Below are 13,370 nucleotides of genomic sequence, written 5' to 3' on the forward strand. Positions count from 1 at the left end.
GCCTTAATGGACCAATGGGCCACATCCAGTGGCAATGACAGGCAGAAGCTAGGATGAGATAGCCAAGACCTCCCTGTGAGGTTTCCAAATGTAGGGGGTGACCTTAATATCAGAAGGACACCCTTTAGGCTGAGTGGGCAAAGACTACTCCAAGAGACTTCCTCTAGAGCTTGTGAAAACTCTACAGGTCTTCTGATGCCTTTGTTTCTGTCCTGGCTTGTGCAGGGAACTGAGGGACATGTCAGGTCCAGCGGTTGGCCCAGAACACCCTAGAGATATTGTTGACGCCTGGATATCCCAGGAGACTGTTACTTTGCAGCCTGTAAATGACCTACCTTCTGGGATACAAAAAGCTACATAAGATACAGCTACTTCTATGGGAAAGTGGCTGGTCTTATCCTCTGCCCTTTATCCATGGCCATTATATCTAGAGGTTGTGGCTTCAGGGCCTGCTCAATCATGTTAGCAGCAGGGACCTGTTCACATCCTGCTTCTGTATGCAAATCATTCTTCCAGGTGAAGACCACCTGGGTAGCTCCTGTCACCCAGATACTAGACAAGTGCATCTAGATTATGCTGTCCCCTTACCTTTCCACTTTTTATCTGCTCCTCGACACTCCATGGGGGCCCTTTCTTGGACAGCATATTGCCAGTGCTTAAGTTTAGGAAAGATTAACCACATCCATTGGCCAAAATATCAGTCACTGGGCCTGTTTCTTCATTAATAGGATGGAGATGCCTGTTCACTGAAACTCAGATTGGGTGAAAATGCCCTGGGCATCACATACAGTATATGCCAGGCCTTTTGCTATGTGGTGTCTGTATGTTACCCCTGTCAACATTCATAGTCCTATGAAGCACACATTATGCTCTGCATTTTTCAGATGCAGAAGTTGGGTGTATTTCCCAAGGTCAGCAGAAGGGGTAGGGGCAGAGCTGGGGTGCATATGCGTAGCTCAGACTTTGAACGGTCTGAGAGGGGCACGTGCGCAGCCTGAAACCTTTAGGCCCCGCCCTCTCTCCGTTCCGAGGTGGCCCGGGCTGGCCCGGGCTGGCCCGGGTGCAGGTTGTACTGGCTCCCGCGGTCCCGCTCTCCCATCCGAGGGCGGGGAAGCGCGCGCCCACCTTCGCCACAGAGATTTCCGGGATCCTGGAGGGGCCGGAAGTGGTCCCTATTCTCTCTTCCGGCTCGGCCATTGTTTTCGCTTCCGCGGGCTACGACTGTGTCCCGCACGCAGGGGTCGCCGCGACTGTACCCGGGTGAGCGGAGCAGGGGCGGGGAGGGAGGTGCTGTCCGGGCCGGGGTCGCTGGGTTGGAGCCGCGGCCGCCCGCAGCCCTGATCGGCGACGCCGGCCCGGTACACGCTTTGCCTCCGCGGCCATTGGCGCGGTCCCTGTGAACTCTGAAGCTGCCAGTTGTAGAGCCGCCTCTTTGTCCGGTACCCTTGACCAACTGTGCCTGGCCGAGAGCCCGGCACCTGCCGGTACAGCGGAGAAAAAGGCAGACATGGGCAGGTGAGCTGCGCCGCAGAAGCCCTGGTTTAACGCAAAATGTAGATGGGTATTTTCCCAGCCTTGCGCTGAGAGACAATACAGAGCGTCAGAAGTGGGTCAGACAGTCTTGAAATTAAAAACGTGAAGTGTCACTTGGAGACCCAAAAGTGCAGATGAGATTAGCTGCTGAGCATTCGGAACTAGTAGGTAGGATCATTTTATCAGAACTTTTTACAGGTGTGGGATCTCAGAGCAGAGTTAACAGATTATTTTAAAGTTCTTTTTTTTTTTTTAACAGAAATTGAAGCCTAGAGAGAAGTAGCTTACCGAGGGTACTGAGATGCATGGTGACTAGCATTGATGCCCTAGTTACCACTAAGGTACTGATTTTCAGAGTTTTACGGTATATAAACTGGATAAAAGTGTCTTCCCCCACTTCAGTATCAGGTAAATGAACCACATTCATTCGTTTACTAAAGGTGTATGTGTACACACACACAGAGTGTATATATACAAAAGAAGACTGGAAACTAGCCCTGCCCTTGAGTCCTTACCCGAAGTGGGGGAGACAGAAGTGTAAACCACAAACAGTGTGATAAGTGTTCTAGTAGAGGTTTGAATGAAAAAGGTACTGTGGGCTCTCCGAAGCAATAACCACACTTAAGCCTGGAGAGATCAGGAAGGTTTTCTAGGGGAGGTGGTTGAGTAGAAAAAGGTCTAGCATTTACTGACTCCATTGGGTACCTCTCCTTTGGTGGCTGTCTACTAAGAGGGTGTGAGTGGCGAGTTGTGCATAAACTAGTTAAAACAACAGTGTTTCAGTGAGAAGTACAGAGAAGGAGGCTACCAGCTTTCTTCCTGCATGGGGCAATAAGGAAAACAAGCATTCAGGAGAAAATGGCATTTGTTTTGGGTCTTGACAGATGAGTGAGAGTTTGTCAAAAGTTGAAGAAGAAAAATCCAAACAGGACAAGAGTATGTGTGGCTTCTAATTGTGTCTTTAGAGCTTTAGTCCCAAAGTTTATTGTGCATCTCTGTCACAATAGAGGAGAGTAGAAGAGCTTTGAGCATTCACTTCCAGCATAGGTTTACTTATAAATTAAATCTATGTATTGTTTTACAAATTTCAGTACACATTATAAAACATAAATAGGAGATAAGTAACAACTTAGTGTGTTCTTAATATACCCTTTGGGTCATCTTGCATATTCCTCATTTGGAGGTTATTGCAGCTTCTCTAGCCTGGGTACCCGGGGAGAGTGGTAAGGGGTGTGTCTAGAACAGGGCCCAAGGCCAGGTGGTGAAGGGCTGTGAATGCTAGGCATAGACATTTAGGTTTTATCCTGTAGGTTATGGGAGCCACTGAAAGTTTAAGAAGGGAAGTCCCTTGGAGAGATGCTTAGAGACTTCCCTGGTTGTGCCTCCCTCCTTTTTTTCCTGGAGACTTTTTTTTAAAAAGATTTATTTATTTATTTATTTATTAGAGAGAGAGAGTGAGTATGTGAACAGGGGGAGAGGCACTAGGAGAGTGAGAGAGTCCTAAGCAGACTCTGCACTAAGCACCGAGCCTTACATGGGGCTTGATCTCATGACCCTGACATTATGACCTGAGTGGAAACCAAGAGTCAGATGCTTAACTGACTGAGACACCCAGGCACCCCTGGAGCTTTGGTTTTTAACTGTAGATAGTCTGTTGTCAGCCTGGGGCTGAACACTCTGGGACTGATTTCTCTCTTGATGTTTTTGTAGGTGACACCCCCATTGCCCTCTGTCCCCAACTCTGAAAACAGCTCCTGAGACCTGAATTACAAAACATCATTTTAATTGGACAAACTGCAGCTGAAACAAGCTTCTCTTGGAGGTCACAATGGCCACCCAAGGCAGGGGAACTTTAGGTCTCCTCCCTAGGGGTGCCGTTCTCCAGAAACAGGAGGGGCGCCAGACCATGAAGCAGGAGCCAGGGAGCCAGACTTGGGGTCAGGGCTGCAGTCTCCAAAAGAACCACCCTCCTGTCTGTGAAATTTTCCGGCTGCACTTCAGGCAGTTATGTTACCATGAGATGTCTGGGCCGCAGGAGGCACTGAGCCGGCTCCGGGAGCTCTGCCACTGGTGGCTGATGCCAGAGGTACACACCAAGGAGCAGATCCTGGAGCTGCTGGTGCTGGAGCAGTTCCTGAGCATCCTGCCTGGGGAGTTACGGACCTGGGTGCAGCTGCATCACCCTGAGAGTGGCGAGGAGGCTGTGGCCGTGGTGGAGGATTTTCAGAGACACCTAAGAGAGGTAAGCAGATGAGCCCAGAATGGCATCTGGACCCCTTCTCTGGTGGTTGGATTAGTCATTCTCTGTTCCCTAGGCTCTAGGCTGGTTTACCTTTAGGATTCCTGAGCCAGTTCCATGGATAGCAAGGAAATAGTTTTGTGCTTCAAGTCATAAACAAAAATACAGTTCCCAGACAAACTCTGTGCATTGCTTTGTGAACTACTGTGTCGTGAGCCTTGCTTCAACCTGGAGATCTACACAGTACTCCTGGCATGTAGAGGATCTGCCCACTGGTTAGAATGGGGGAGTGTGGTAGGGAGTAGATTTTTGGGTATGTTGATAACACGGACCTTCATTTGAGAAGTTCTCATTATTTACTTCCTTGGACTTCTCAGAGTCTGTTATCTCTCTTTCTGCATTTTAGGTTCTTGATGAGAGGTGACACTTCTGGGCCTCACAATCATTGGTTTCTTTTCTAACTTTCCAAACCCAACCAGTGTCTTTCTTTTTTTTTCTTTAATTCTCATTTTGGTTTACCCTGTTTCCTAGGGTTCTCTCAAATTTAAAGCCAAGGTAATTCAAATTAGAGAAGTTGGAGAGTCAGCAGTGTGATAACAGTGGGAAATTTGGCTTCTAGGAACACAGAGCTAACTAGCTCCATGACCATGTGTATCAGTCAGGGTGTAGCCAAAGAAGCAAAGCCAGCAGGAAATTATACATATTGTATATTTATATTTGTGTATATATCTATAGATTTGCTACAGAGTGGTTTAAATGATTATGAGGACTGGCAGTACAGGTCGGAAATCTGTAGAGCAGGCCATCAGGAAGGGCCAGCTGGAACTCAGGCACAGGCTGAAGCTGTTGTCTACATGCAGAATTACTTTTTCATGGAACTTTCAGCTCTGATTTTAAGGTTTTGTAACTGATTGAATCAGGCTCATCCTGATTGGGATGGGTCTTTGGACTCTATTTCTTACTCTGCCGTTATTGTCAGCTTAAGTTTTTTCTGATGTGGAAGACATGAGAATGGGACTGTCTTTCCTACCATAGGCTCAGAAAATATATTTATGGCTAAATGAATAAACATACTTTTTCATGGCAGTTTGCCAGGAGAAGATTAAGGAATATCAGGGCAGATCAGATTCATTCTGCTCAGCAGGAGCGAGCATGTGTATATGTGCACTTTGGGGCTGGAGAGGGTTGTAGAGCAATCCCTGCAGGGCTGCAGAATCATGCAGTTTACAAAATGCTTTTATATCCTGTATCTTATTTCAGTTCCTAGCAGGCTTACAAAATATGCAGATAGTAATCGTATCTCCATTTGACAAGTGATGCAAGCACAGAGAGATTGACTCATCTCAGATGGCAGAATTAGTGAAAGTTCTCTTTGTCCATGAGATTTAACTGAAGTGTGGTTATTGCTGATTACCACCAAGTGTGGGAATCAGAATTTTCTAGCTCCCTAGGTTCTAAGCCACTAGTTTTCCCCTAGTAGCTTGCTGTGGAGTGCCATCTTAGAATGAAAATTGGAACGGGGTTTTTTTGCCTACAAAGAAAAGAAACCTGGGAGTCTGAATCCTAGGTAATGAATGGGAACTGGACAAGCATTTAATTGTTGGTGAATTTCAAGGTTGTGTTATCATGATGCAGTTAAGTTCTATCTTCTTCCAATACCCACAGCAGCTGTATTTAAGAGCTGTAACTCCCATTTATAAGAACTGTCCAGTGGAGACTCCAGGGAGCCTCCTGTTTCTATCATTATGCTGGAGAGATATACAGTAAAGGAGAGAGTCCCTTCACATCTCAGCAGATGTAACCCAATGGAGCAAATCCAGCAGGATTTGTGAAGAAGTTATTTTCACCTTAGGCTGTACTGTGTACGTGGCAGTGCAAGCAAATGAGCCTATAAATGTGATTCATTTAGATGGTATTTTAGGTTTTCAGCTCCAAATGCTGGTGAAAAAAATAACCATGAGATTGTGAGGAGCTGGTTTGATGACAATAAGCAAGGGTTAGAAATACCTATCTCTGAGGTATTCTCAAGGTCTCTAAAGATTGGTATTACCTGATCTTATTTGACTTTTTATATACCTTATTTTGGAGGGCTAGTACATATTGAAAACTGGGTTTGCAGATAACCGTAAAAACTAATGGTAAGTATCGAGAAAAAAAAAGTATCAAGAGAAAATCAGTCAACAGATTTTAACTGAACACCAACATTGGGCCAAGCATTGTTCTAGGAACAAGTGATCAAGACAAAGTTCTTACCCTCAAAAAGCTTTTATTTCATTGGGGGAGAAATAGACAATAAAGGCATAAATAAGATAATTTAAGGGTTAAGACACAGAAAATGTAATCAGGTAATTTGAGAGAGAGTGACTACTACCCTTGCTTTGTCAGTGTGGTTAGGAATGGCTTCTCTGAAGAAGAAACACTTTTGCTGAGAGAAATTGGAAAAGCTCTCTTGAGGTTTGTCAGCCACTATTCTGGGCTGTTGCTTCTGCTGTCAGCCTCAGTAGCATTCTATGTGCATGTATACGTATATACATCTATCATTTTTTATTTTCTAGGTACTTCTGGTTGGTCTTTTCTGTAGACTAAGGTCACAAGGAGTGTATAGAATTGCCCTCCTGGCTCCTTTTTCTAGATTGTTCTTCATGAGCAAATTTGTGTCTGAAGAATTGACAAAATGGAAATGGTTATATAATCTGGTCTTCAGGCTCCTACCAAGAGGTTCAACAGAGGGATAGCAAGCAGGATTGCAAGCTATAGATCCTATTTTGACAGTTTTTCTCCCAGTAGGCTGTACTGGTGGGGCTGGAAGGACAATGGCTCTTCTTTTCCTGGCTTCTTTTTGGGGGTATTTCTAGAGGTTTTGGATTCTATACCTTGAAGGATGCTCTTTTGAATCCAATTATAATTCTTGTCTCTAGGTTTCAGGTACTGTACAGGAACAGGAAATGTGTTTGGAGGAGACGACAACCCTGGGTACAACAGAAGAATCTCTTTCTACCTCACCCTTCAGTGAGGGTTCAGCCTCTGGAGGCCGCCTGGAGCCTCCTCATGACCTCCTCCCCAGTGGGCACTCGGGTACTCAACTCCCCAGCTCTGGCCTCAAATCCTGCCTCCTTTTTCTCCTCAAGTCTCATTTCCTTTATCTCCCTCTAACCCACCCCGTTGGAATCCCTCATTGCCCTGCCCTCTGTCTTCCTTTCCTAGTGACTTTATCTGTTCCTTTTGCTTATTCTCCAGTCATTCATGCATTTAGCAAGTTTTTGTCTAGCACATGTCATGGGTAAGGCACTGTTGGGGACCAGAGAGATACAGTACACAGTCACTACTTTCAAAGAGCTTCTTATCTAGTTGGCAGAGAGTCAGTCAACTGCAAGAAGAGGTATCCTTGTAAGATACATTAAGTGATACCTGTTCCCAGGCATTTGATGCCATGAAAATGAGCAATATGGACATTGTAAACATAGAGCAAAATCATTATGGGCAGGGTGGGTAGGAGAGGCTTCGTGGATGAGGTAGCAGTGGGATGTGACAGTGAAAAATGGGGGAGCAAATTGAAGGGGGGAGAAAAGTGGTAGGCACCAGAGCAGAGGATATAAGCAGAAACTCTAAGTGGGGGTTCCTTGAACCCCACTGAGATGGAATAAGGAAGAACTGTTTTGAGGAGCATGGGGTCTCTTGAACAGGGCCTAACGGTTGAGGCTAGGAAAATTTTGATGGGTGGGGGTTGATGTGTTAGAAACGGTATTTTGGGAGAATTATTCTAATGCATGTGACCACTCTGGGATGAATGGTGAGACCAGTGGTTGGAAGCCCCGGTAAGAGGCCAGTGCCCAGAATGGATAGAGGTGATCATTGCCTGAACAATATTGAGTGGAATAGAAATAGAGAGACAGGTGACACATTGTGCAGGAAGAATCCACGGGACAATAAAGAGGAAGGAAAATTACGAGGTTTGGCCAATATTTGGATTCATTAACAGAACCTGGGTAGTCAGGAAAGCAAGTTGATAAGAAAGTCCATTTTTGACTGAATTTAAGGTGATGAGGGACACCCAATTCATATGTCCAGTAGGCCACTAGAATTCTGTAATAGGGGTCTGGAAGAGAGCTGGAACTGGGGAAACAGCATTGGAGCATTGAGAGTCTGTGAGATCTCTGACAGAGCAAAAAGGGACGCTCTGAGGCTGGAGCACCTGCAGTGTCCATAATGAGAAGCCGAGAGAAGGAAGGGAAATCAGGAATGAGGGGCCAGAAATGTGAGGGGCAGATCAGGGTGGGCTGATGCTAGGGAAGCCATAGGGAAAGAAAGTGGGCAGAAGTATAGCTTCCTTCAGAGAGTTTGAAGCGAGTGAGGGCTGGGAGGAATGGCCAGTTCTCAGTTGGACCAGGGAACCCTCTGCACCCTGAGAATAACATCTGCATGGAAAATTCACAGCACAGTCAGAATAACGCCTGTATGGAAGGGGGATGAGAGGCAGTGTGTGGAGCTGCCTGGGTTCTCTTGAACCCACTCACTGGGATACAGATCTTACTGGAGCCAAGGCAGGGCTTCTTCTCATAGCTCTCTTTCCTCCCTCAGGTCAGTGTACTTCTCAGGTGCCTGCCCTTTCCCAAGCTGGGAAGTCAGGAGACCAGGCAGTGGCAACTGTGCTTCGGATGGTCAGGCCCCAGGTGAGCTGGACTCTGTCTTCCCTGAGCTCCCAAGTCTGTGGCCTGGGAATAGCTAGCGTTCATCTCCAGGGCTCTGGCCAATTCTGAGATTAATCCTGCGGTTTCCCTGCCTAATTGCTTCCTCTGGAATTGGGCCCTGCCTGCTGAGTTCATGGATTCTGTCTGGCCCTGAACTTCTCCTTTTAGATGTGTCATCCCAGCTTCTCTCCCTCCCTCACCCCTTTCCCCACAGGGCCCGACCTGGGCTCTTGGTACCCTGATGTGTCTGCCCTTCAGGCCGGGAATATCCCTGAGCAATAGAAGCTTGTCATTCCAGGGATCTGCAGCGTACCAGTTCCTGTCTGTGGACTATACTGAGAGGAAGTGGAAAGGTCCGGCCCTCAGTCAGAGAGCCGTGTACCGGAGCATCGTGCCGGAAAATTATTGCAGCATGGCCTCATTGGGTAATGATTCTGTTCCCCAGTAATACAGTCTGCATTCTTTTCTTTACATTTTCTTTGCTATGTTCTTTTTTTGTCAACTTTTTTATTATGAAAAGTTGCAAACATGAGATAAAGTAGAGAGAATACTCTAATGAACCTCTCTGTGCCCATCACTCAGCCTTAAGTTATCAACATTGTCTTTACTTCATTATTAATTGACCTAGGGTGGTTTGGTTGGAGTTTGTAGTTGTAAGGAATAGGGAGCCACTCACATTATTGTAAGTACTGAGCTGTGTTACTTACAATAAGGCTGAAGGAATGGAAACCCTGATCAAACCCACCAGCTAGACCATCCTTTGGGAAACAGGGCCCTCAGCAACAACAGCAAATAATTTTTATGCCAGGGAATGTAATGCTATTGCTCCCCGCATATCTGTTTTGTCCTCCCACTGCTACCCATTTTCTTCATTCTGTATCTTTTGTCCTCTCATAGTTGCTTCTTTATTAGACTATCTGTTCCCACGTACTTTCAGCATGCTATGGCTCCTAATGAAGCCATAAACTGAAATGGCTTCTCTCCATGCCTCATTTCAGTTTAGAGCTCCTTCTTGTTTTAGTTTTCTTTATTTTGCCCTATTTCCAGCTCACATTTTACTTAGAGAGGGACTCCAAGGGTGGTTCAGCCTTTAAGTATCATCTCTGTTTGGGCAGAACTTTGCCCCTGGCCACAGCAGAGGTGTAGCATACAGAGAAGCTACACTTGGGCCTGGTGCCCTGGTCTAGTCAGTCGTGGTCTGAGATGTATTGAGACCAGTTACTTGGCACAAAGCATGGCTGCCTCAGCTTCCCCTTCGGGAAGGACTGAGGCAGGACAGCTTCCTGGAAAGGGGAGTTTTCAGGGCAGGTTCCCTGGTTGGCAAGTCTAGCACAGTAGCCAACTCTAGAGAGGGTGGGTGGGCTTAGGAGTCCAGGAGCCAGATATCTATATCTTCCCTATATGCTGAAATGCCATATGATGGCCTGTGGCCCTGGTTAAGATACGGTTAAAAGGAACCAACAGTTTTGTGTTTTAGACATGACTGATTGCTTGCTACTTCCACCTGTTCCAAATTCAAAAGGAAATACTTAACTGTTCAGTTTCCTAGGATTCCAGATTATCAAGATACCAAAGACATTTTGATTCCTATTTCAAATTATCGATCCCTTTCTTAATTTTTATAGGAATGTAGTACTTGCTGAATTGACTTCTACCAGTCTAGTGCACCAGAGACTAGGGGAATCCCCACTTTTACAGCTCTGCTGTCCCTTCCAGTACTTTTCCCCAGCATTTCTGAACCTGTGACTTCTCTGAATCTTGTCACTGTCCTCACATATGAGAATCACTTTTTTGGTATGTTTTTTCCTAACTGTGTTTGCTCATACTGTTTCTCATATTTGATTTGAGGTATTTGCCTCTCCTTTCTCTCCCCAGTATCTTTACTGGGAACCATGGAACCATACAGTGTCATGGTTGGAAAGGACGTTAGAGTTCATCATTTTACTAAGTGACTTCTGTAAGATCACACCACCTTTACAGTCTGCGCTCTTGCCTTCCAGTTGCTCTTTTTAGTTGGACAATTAACGTGGAGAAATTAAGAGCTTCACGACAGAGCTGTGTCCTGATAGCTCTTCTTCCACCCTCCCCCACTGACTGCCTTTGTCCTCTTTGTCTTTCTGTCCTTGAAGAAAAGCTTGAGCTATTTCCCATCTTTCTCTTGTTCTTAATGTGTCATCTCTTAATGTGTCCCTTAATGTGAAGGTTTTTTCAGGTCCATAGACTCCTGATGATTCTGTTTCATCAGCAGGACAAGAAACGAGTAAGAGTTGTTTTCTTCTTTCTTTTGGCAGCAGGTGAGACTAGGATGCGGCGTTCAGAGTTGCCTGCAAAGCAGGAAGTTTCTAAAGGATCGGCGTCATCTGATGGGACATCAGGAGGCCTCTGTGGAGTAGTTTCTGGGGAACCAGAGACAGGAGCTGCCTGTGAAGGTACTTTAGAGAAGCTGGAAGGGCAGTCCTCAGATGAAGAAGGGAGTGGACTGGAAAGTGATTTCTTCAAAATAATACACGAGGATAAGGATAAATCCACAAAAGATGGATGTGATGAATATAATGAACTTAGGAAACATCCAGATCTGTCCTCTAGTGCTGCAGAACATCAAGGAGTTCTGAAGGGACAGAAATTTTATCAATGTGATGAATGTGGTAAAGCTTTCAATCGGAGTTCACACCTCATTGGGCATCAGAGAATCCACACTGGAGAGAAACCCTATGAGTGTCATGAATGTGGTAAGACCTTCAGGCAGACCTCTCAGCTCATAGTTCATCTCAGAACCCACACAGGGGAAAAGCCCTATGAGTGCAATGAGTGTGGGAAGACTTACCGACACAGCTCCCATCTTATTCAACACCAGAGACTCCATAATGGTGAGAAACCCTATAAATGTAATGAATGTGCAAAAGCCTTCACTCAGAGTTCCCAACTGATTGACCACCAGAGAACCCATACTGGGGAGAAACCTTATGAATGCAATGAGTGTGGTGAGGCCTTCATTCGTAGTAAAAGTCTTGTCCGGCATCAGGTGGTTCACACAGGTAAAAAACCTTACAAGTGTAGTGAGTGTGGGAAAGCTTTCTGTTCTAATAGAAATCTTATTGACCATCAGAGGATCCATACTGGGGAGAAGCCTTATGAGTGTAACGAATGTGGCAAGGCCTTCAGTCGGAGTAAATGTCTTGTTCGACATCAGAGCCTCCACACTGGGCAAAAACCATACAAATGTAGTGAATGTGGGAAAGCTTTCCATCAGAACTCTCAACTTGTTGACCATGAGCGAATTCATACTGGAGAAAAACCTTTTGAATGTAATGAGTGTGGTAAGGCATTCAGTCTGAGTAAATGTCTTATTCGACATCAGAGACTTCACACAGGTGAAAAGCCCTATAAATGCAATGAGTGTGGAAAATCCTTCAACCAAAACTCACACCTTATTATTCACCAGAGAATTCACACTGGTGAGAAGCCTTATGAATGTAATGAGTGTGGGAAGGTCTTCAGTTATAGCTCTAGTCTCATGGTGCATCAGAGAACCCATACTGGGGAGAAACCCTATAAATGTATTGATTGTGGGAAGGCCTTTAGTGACAGCTCACAGCTCATTGTGCACCAGAGAGTTCACACAGGAGAGAAACCCTATGAATGTATTGAGTGCGGGAAAGCCTTCAGTCAGCGTTCCACTTTTAATCATCACCAGCGAACTCACACTGGAGAGAAGCACTCAGGTCTGGCTCGCTCAGTTTCTTAAGATGTGATTTCCCAAGGAACTTTGAATTAAGCTTCTTTTTATAAGAAGGAACTCTTAAAACTGCTCATCAAAATGTACCAATCCCATGCTTTCTGGTGAGTCATGAATGTGGGAGAGTGGGAGTCACAGTGTAATCCTTTTCTGCTGTTATGGAAGTAAGGACTACACATTTCATGTACTTTTAAGTTTGTTTATTCTTTCATTTATTCTTTGTTTTAAAGTGTTGAAAAATCTAACTCATTTCTCAGTTCTGCATCCCATTAATCAGACTGTGTACTTTTCAAGGACAGAGATTATGTGTTTCTTATTCTACTCCACCTCTTTTACCAGTTACATAAGTCATATTGCAAGATGGATTCATTCTTTTCTTTGTCTTGGCTAAGGCTCTCCCTATATAGTTTTTAAACTTCCACTCTAATTCAGGCCCTCATCACTTGTGTTCCCTACCTGTAAAACCTTTCTTTTCCTGTTGGCTAATGTATGTCCCTTAGATTCTTCCACATCCCTCTCATTTCTGAAAGACCCTGAAATGCTTTTTCTTCCCTCTTAAACTTCTATTCATTTGACCTCAGTGCTTCCAATTTAGTTGGTGCTACAGTGTGTAACTGTTACTAAACTACCTTGCCAGTCATTCTGAACTTAATGTGTATGTGTATACTTTCATATCAACTTATTGTAGGCTCTTTAAGGCTAGGTATGGTATCTATTCTTTTAGCATATAGATAATAATTTTCATATAGTAGTTGTTTAATAAATAAATTTTTTAAACTCTGCTCGAAGTTGCACCATCCTTAAATTGGGTATAAGATCCCCTTCCCCGGGCACCTGGGTGGCTCAGTTGGTTAAGCGACTGCCTTCGCCTCAGGTCATGATCCTGGAGTCCCTGGATCGAGTCCCTCATCGGGCTCCCTGCTCGGCAGGGGGTCTGCTTCTCCCTCTGACCCTCCCCCCTCTCATATGCTCTCTCTCTCTCTCAAATAAATAAATAAAAATCTTTAAAAAAAAAAAAAAAGATCCCCTTCCCCACCCCAATCAGACTACAGGCTTCTAAAGATAGAAATGTATGTGTAGGATATCACATACAGGGGCCTCATTGATATCTTCTATGTGTATCCCTGGACATCTCACCACTGTTACTTCATTGTTGGTTTCTGATAAACACTCT

At 45.1% G+C, this 13,370-nt stretch overlaps 1 protein-coding gene across 10 annotated transcripts; it reads left to right on the forward strand.

The window, feature by feature from the left end:
* Positions 1-1,061: 1,061 nt before the first annotated feature.
* On the forward strand, positions 1,062-12,973 carry ZKSCAN7 (zinc finger with KRAB and SCAN domains 7). 10 transcript variants are annotated; one of them, XM_064590746.1, is made up of 7 exons: positions 1,063-1,515; positions 1,793-1,941; positions 3,244-3,775; positions 6,691-6,847; positions 8,351-8,442; positions 8,759-8,885; positions 10,752-12,973. In XM_064590746.1, the coding sequence occupies exons 3-7, from the start codon at positions 3,362-3,364 to the stop codon at positions 12,203-12,205; spliced, it is 2,244 nt and encodes a 747-aa protein (XP_064446816.1). In that variant the 5' UTR covers positions 1,063-1,515; positions 1,793-1,941; positions 3,244-3,361; the 3' UTR covers positions 12,206-12,973. The 10 variants fall into 10 exon arrangements, with proteins under 10 accessions (XP_064446828.1, XP_064446816.1, XP_064446812.1 ...); XM_064590742.1 differs by having other exon boundaries at positions 1,793-1,874; XM_064590756.1 differs by having other exon boundaries at positions 1,063-1,260; positions 1,793-1,874.
* The last annotated feature ends 397 nt before the right edge of the window (positions 12,974-13,370 follow it).

The sequence above is a fragment of the Mirounga angustirostris genome, unplaced genomic scaffold (assembly GCF_029215605.1).
Source record: "Mirounga angustirostris isolate CCGP_5_RB_7025 unplaced genomic scaffold, mMirAng1.0.hap1 SCAF_1, whole genome shotgun sequence".
Lineage (NCBI taxonomy): Eukaryota > Metazoa > Chordata > Mammalia > Carnivora > Phocidae > Mirounga > Mirounga angustirostris.

Excerpts from the sequence above, each read along its gene's own strand:
- ZKSCAN7 (XM_064590746.1), top strand. The coding sequence starts at position 3,362 with ATGGCCACCCAAGGCAGGGGAACTTTAGGTCTCCTCCCTAGGGGTGCC. Across the intron at positions 6,848-8,350 it reads CCTCCCCAGTGGGCACTCGG|GTCAGTGTACTTCTCAGGTG; the intron begins GTACTCAACTCC and ends TTCCTCCCTCAG. Across the intron at positions 8,443-8,758 it reads TTCGGATGGTCAGGCCCCAG|GGATCTGCAGCGTACCAGTT; the intron begins GTGAGCTGGACT and ends TTGTCATTCCAG.